Here is a 6204-nt window from a genome sequence, read left to right as displayed (position 1 = left end):
GCATGCAATTCTGGTCTCCTTCCTATCGGAAAGATGTTGCGAAACTTGAAAGGGTTCAGAAAAGATTTACAAGAATGTTGTCAGGGTTGGAGGATCTGAGCTACAGGGAGAGGTTGAATAGGCTGGGGCTGTTTTCCCTGGAGCATCGGAGGCTGAGGGGTGACCTTATAGAGGTTTATAAAATCATGAGGGGCATGAATAAATAGACAAAGTCTTTTCCCTGGGGTTGGGGAGTCCAGAACTAGAGGGCATAGGATAAGGGTGAGAGGGGAAAGATATAAAAGAGACCTTCGAGGCAACTTTTTCACAAAGAGGGTGGTACGTGTATGGAATGAGCTGCCAGAGGAAGTGGTGGAGGCTGGTAAAATTGCAACATTTAAAAGGCATCTGGATGGGTATATGAATAGGAAGGGTTTGGAGGGATATGGATCAGGTGCTGGCAGGTGGGACCAGATTGGGTTGGGATATCCGGTCAGCATGGAGGGGTTGGACTGAAGGGTCTGTTTCCAAGCTGTACATCTCTATAACTCTATGACTCTATTATGGCTGCAGTCAAACATTGTTGTGGATAAAGTCAAGATGGTCATTGCCAATAATCATTGCCAAAGCACATTAAACAGGCTGAAAATAACACATAGAGATTCATAAGGTAGATGGAGCATAAAATTATGATGTGGAAGTGCTGGTGTTGGCCTGGGGTGGACAAAGTTAAAAATCACACATCACCAGGTTATAGTCCAACAGGTTTATTTGGAAACATTAGCTTTCGGAGCGCTGCTGCATCAGTCAGCTTTGGAAGAGGATCATAAGACACAGAATGTATAGCAAAAGATTACAGTGTCATGCAACTGAAATTATATATTGAACAAACCTAGACAGCAATCTAGTGCTCCAAAATAAACTGTTTGACAACAACCTTATATTGTGTGGTTTTGAACATCATGAAATTAGATAGTTTCAGAGAATCCCTACACCATGGAACCACTCCATTTGTCCTATCAAGTCCATACCGACCCTCTGAAGAACATCCTACCCAGACACAAGCCCCCTAGCCTATCCCTGTAACTCTGCAGTTCTGACAGTTAACCCTAGCCTGCACATCCTTGGACACTATGGAGCAATTTAGAATGGCCAATCCACCGTAACCTGCACATCTTTGGACTGCGGGAGGAAATCAGAGCACCCGGAGAAAACCCACACGAACACAGAGAGAATGTGCAAACTCCACACAGTCACCCAAGGGTGGAATTGAACCCAGGTCCCTGCTGCTGTGAAGCAACAGTGCTGACCACTGAGCTGCCATACCACTCGTGTTTTGGGGGATGAAGTAAGTTAAGAATCATTGTCTTACTAAAAGTGTAAAAGAGAACCAACATTATGTTCTCCAGGAGGCCAGATAGTGTTGGCTATTGCTAATAGCATGCCCTCCTGCAGTCCTTATTGAACCAGAGTTGATCTCCTGCTCAGATGGTAATGGTAGGGGGGGTGTCAGAGACTGAGCCATGAGATTACAGTTTGAGGTTAAATGCAATTCTGCTGCACCCGATGCTCCACAGAACTCCTTGGCATCCAAGTTTAAGTCACTAGACCAGTTTGGAATCTATCTATCCCATTTCTCACAGTAATGGTCCCACAGAACATGGTTAAAGACTTCCTCAATGTGAAGATGGGTCAATACCACCAATACACAGCTGCATCCACAATAGACTGATGTGGATGAGGTCAAGTAAGTATTGCATCCATTCTATGTAATTCAAGGAAACCTATTACTAATTTCTTATTTATTTTAAACCTAATGTACAGCTAATTAAATTCTGTTCAAAGGCAACCAAGTTTACAAACCTATCCCATCCAATCAAAGTGTTTGCCTGGAGGCTTCTGAACATCAGTGAGATTTGATTATTCCAGCAATGGGAGGGACAGGGAGAGAAAGAAAGCTGTTCTGTGAAAATGATTATTTATGAAATATTTGAGAAAAGCAGTTGTTTTCCATTACAATGAAGAGTCCAAGCTGTTGTGAGAATCCATTGTGTATTACTATGATCCATCAGGATTCCTGACTATCTCCACTAGATGGTGTGGACCTTACCCCAAATCTCAAAGTGGGCAGGGGCCTATCCATAGTAAAGTCCACTGACCCCTCCTCCCAAAGTGCTGATGGGGAATCGGAATGAATCCATATCAATCTTAGAAAAGCGAGGGGATTCTACATGGGCTGGCAATGAAAAGGGTTACAAACACCCCCACTTATGCCCACCCAAAATTAACAATCCTGTTTTGGATAATAACATGTCTTCCTGTTTTATCCAGCTGCCCAGAATACCTGTAATGATGAGCCTAATAATTTACAGCACCCCCATAAGCACAGAGAGATTGGACAGAGTCCTCTCATTGTTAAACTTGGCACCACTGGGCACAATTTGCATCTGGAAAATGCCCACAATACCCACCTTTGTTTTCCTTGATGCCAAAATCAATGAGTTCGATAATCCCTGAGTTTTCTCTTTTCCAAAAGCAAAGCATCCAGAAACAATTGGAATTTGCACAGCAGGGTGTAAGGAGCAAGGCTGACCTGTCCATGCTCCTATTCCTTATTAACCAGCAGGAAGATGACTGAGACATATCTGAATATCTTGTTGAGTTTGGGCTAATGAGGTTTCTGTCTTGCAGGCAAGGTGGCTGGCGACATTTTTAAAGACAACGCAATCTTGTCTAATCCAGTCGCCGGGCTCGTGGTGGGCATTTTGGTCACTGTCTTGGTGCAAAGCTCAAGTACATCGACCTCCATCATTGTCAGCATGGTGTCGTCTGGACGTAAGTCAACCTATCCTGCTGACAGGAAGATCAAGGAAACTTTAGGGCAAAAGAGGGAAATAGCGATCTCAGCGCTCACCCTAAACCACTACCATCCATGCAAACCGTGCACAAAACCCACCTCGATTATGAAATAACTAGCTAGTACTTCCAAATAAACCTGTTGGACTATAACCTGCTGTTGTGTTTAACCTATTACTGGGAGAATATTAGAAAAACGTACATCTGAATGCACACAAGTATTTTGAAGCTCAGTTTTGTTTAGAGTCATAGAGATGTACAGCACGGAAACAGACCCTTCAGTTGGCCTTAGGTCTCTTTTATATCTTTCCCCTCTCACCCTAAACCTATGCCCTTTAGTTCTGGACTCCTCAACTTTGTCTATTTACCCTATCCATGCCCCTCATAATTTTATAAACCTCTACAAGGTCACCCCTCAGCCTCCGACGCTCCAGGGAAAACAGCCCCAGCCTATTCAGCCTCTCACTATAGCTCAAACCCTCCAACCTTCTTTTACACAATTAATTATCTGAAAACCGATCTTTTTGTTTCACTTGTCCCTTGTTGTACTGCTTAACTCCCACCTGGCATAGTGGCCCAGTAGTCAGCACTGCTGCCTCACACCTCCAGGGACCCGGGTTCCATTCCAGCTTCGAATGACTGTCTGTGTGGAGTTTGCATATTCTCCCTGTTTTCATGTGGGTTTCCTTCAGGTATTTTGGATCCCTCCTACAGTCTAAAGATATGTAGGTTGGGTGGGTTGGCCATGCTAAGTTTTCCAGGTATGTGCAAGTTAGAGAATAGAGTGGGATGCTGTAGACTTAATTAGAATTAGAATCCCTACTGTGTGGAAACAGGCCCTTCGGCCCAACAAGTCCACACTGACCCTCTGAAGAGTGGCCCACCCAGACCCATTCCCCTACCCTATATTTACCCCTGGCTAATGCACCTAACATAGACATCCCTGAATACTATGGGCAACTTAGCATGGCCAATCCAGCCTAACCTGCACATCTTTGGACTGTGGAAAGAAACTGGAGCACCCGGAGGAAACGCAGACACGGGGAGAATGTGCAAACTCCACACAGACAGTCATCCGAGGCTGGAATCGAACCCGGGTCCCTAGCGCTGTGAGGCAGCAGTGGTAGGCAACGTGCTGCTGCCAATAGGCCAAAGGACCTCTTTTCACATTGTAGAGAACCTGTGGCTCGAGGGTTTTAGGAATGCTTGCAGACAGTCGCTTGGCCAGTTGCATGGTTGAAGAGGAAACTCACAATAGAATGTGAGCTCCCAAGTCTCTGGTGACCAACTGCCTGAAGACATTCGGGTAGCAGAGGATGGGAGAGGTGTGATATTAGGATATGGATGACATTTATGTAAGGTACTTTAGCCAAGTCTGTAACCCCTTGAAAACAAACAGCTCATGGCAACGTTTGATTGTGGAGACAATGAATATTTAGGAAAGGTTAAAGCCTCTGCCTGTGCTCCCCATCACAAATACTGTGTCATTGTCACCCCAACCAAACTTGCTGGCTGTGCAGTTTTGGTGTCTATGCCAGGCCCTGGATGAGGTGTTGACCCCATATCCTCAGAACTGCAAGGACCACCTACTTCAACCTGGATAACATCACGTGAGTCTGAGCCTGTCTAGGTCCATTGATGCCTTTGCTGCCTCCAGACACAATTAGTCCATTGTGCTCACTCCAGCTCTCCCATTCCTCACCCTGAATACATTCCAGGTCATCCAAACACCTGTGATCCATACCATATTCTAGACCTGATACTGGAATATTTTGTTTTTGCCTCTCGACATTTGTAAACCCCTAATGCTCTGCCCCTACTCCCCAAACTCTCTGCTCAGAATTTGAGGCTGCCTGGAAGGGGGCAAAGTCAGGTGGGTGTTGGCACGATGCCCATCACTCTTCCATGCCCATTGATTGGCCAATTTTCCTGTCCTTCTCCAACTGAGGTCTTAAGTGGCCAATTACTGATTGCTTCAGGACCAACTCCACTGCTGCTAGTATTATATCACACATGTTATGGTCTGATACACCGTGTGTCAAGAGTGGCAGGTTAGGAAGACAATGCTTGGGAACTCTGTGTTTGATAAAGACACCCCTGTGCCTCTCCACCATCTGACTGCATGCCCTCCACCCTAAGCCACGATTCCCTCTCACCAAGGCCTGCCTGTGAGGATGTAATCTGAACTTGGATCTCCAACTCCCTTTGTTGCTCATCATTGAGGACAGACTCCAGTCCCATTGATGGCCACAGCTCCCAATGGCACTGCTGATACAGGAGGGCCCCTGGCCCTGATGGTATTTTGAATTGGGATATCCTTCTGCATGCATGTGGAAGAAATGAGCTCAGGTAGTTCGCAGCCTACCAACAGTAAAATCTGGTCATGGATCCCCCAAACAGGTGGAGGCAGAATCATCCCCAGTTTTCAGATGGTGGACAGGTCACAGCCTTCATGTGAAATCCTTAGCTAGTGACAAAAAAAACCTGCAGATTCCTGAAGAAGGGCTTATATCCAAAATGTTGACTTCTCTACATACTTCTCTGATGTTGCCTGGCCTTCTGCCTTCTTCCAGCCTTGTCTACTTTATGTAAAACCCAGTCCTTTGATCCTCTGGCTGACATTTTATAAATCCCAAAGCACCTCTGCAAATAATGGTGTCCATTTCTACGCCATTGAGACCAGCCATTCCGGAACTTTCTTCCTAAACTGGCTCTGCTCATCCAGTTTCCATCCCGTCTTTTAACGTCCTTATTAAAATGTATCTCTTTCAACAAGTCTTTGGTAAATCCTTCTGCCATCTTCTTTGGCTCACTTTCAACTTTTCCTAATATTCTTTCTCCAACTTGAACTAGACTTTTACCATTTCTTCACCTCTTCCTGGAGATCACTTCCTCTTTGGGTTTCGGTGGGAAATGTTTCTCTTGGGATGCAACCTAAGCGCAATTTGAAAATTTTGGTTTCGGTGGGAAATGTTTCTCTTGGGATGCAACCTAAGCGCAATTTGAAAATTTTGGGGCTATTGTTGGATTAGCTGGCTGACCTCAGATAGGTTTAAATTCCTGTTGAAATATTTCGCCATGCCTTAAGCTTTGTCAGACTCTCCCTGTGATGAACCTTTGGCTTGGCTCTTTCTGAAAATATAGACTTTCCACCACATTACCTTGTAGAGATTTCTTAACCTAAGATTTCTAAGGCACTCATGTTGCTTTTTACAGAAGCTTGTGTTGAGATTTGAATGAGTCCTCAAACATTCACATTTTGAAGAGGGATGTAAACATCTTTAGCTGAAAATGTGTTGCTGGAAAAGCGCAGCAGGTCAGGCAGCATCCAGGGAACAGGAGAATCGACGTTTCGGGCATAAGCCCTTC

General features: G+C 45.1%; 1 protein-coding gene across 6 annotated transcripts in view; it reads left to right on the top strand.

The window, feature by feature from the left end:
• LOC122556799 (sodium-dependent phosphate transport protein 2A-like) overlaps positions 1–6204 on the top strand; it is a 58564-nt gene that overhangs the window by 23400 nt on the left and 28960 nt on the right. For 5 of the 6 annotated variants that reach the window (XM_043703992.1, XM_043703994.1, XM_043703989.1 and 2 more), the window contains one exon: positions 2671–2814. The exons of the other annotated variant lie outside the window; for it this stretch is intronic. In XM_043703992.1, coding sequence (XP_043559927.1) covers positions 2671–2814 — 144 coding nt within the window. The remainder of the gene's footprint in view (positions 1–2670; positions 2815–6204) is intronic. 6 annotated transcript variants of the gene reach the window in all.

This window comes from Chiloscyllium plagiosum, chromosome 14 (genome assembly GCF_004010195.1).
Source record: "Chiloscyllium plagiosum isolate BGI_BamShark_2017 chromosome 14, ASM401019v2, whole genome shotgun sequence".
Lineage (NCBI taxonomy): Eukaryota > Metazoa > Chordata > Chondrichthyes > Orectolobiformes > Hemiscylliidae > Chiloscyllium > Chiloscyllium plagiosum.
Note: the sequence above shows the minus strand (reverse complement) of the source record. Positions and strands in the feature narration are given on the sequence as shown.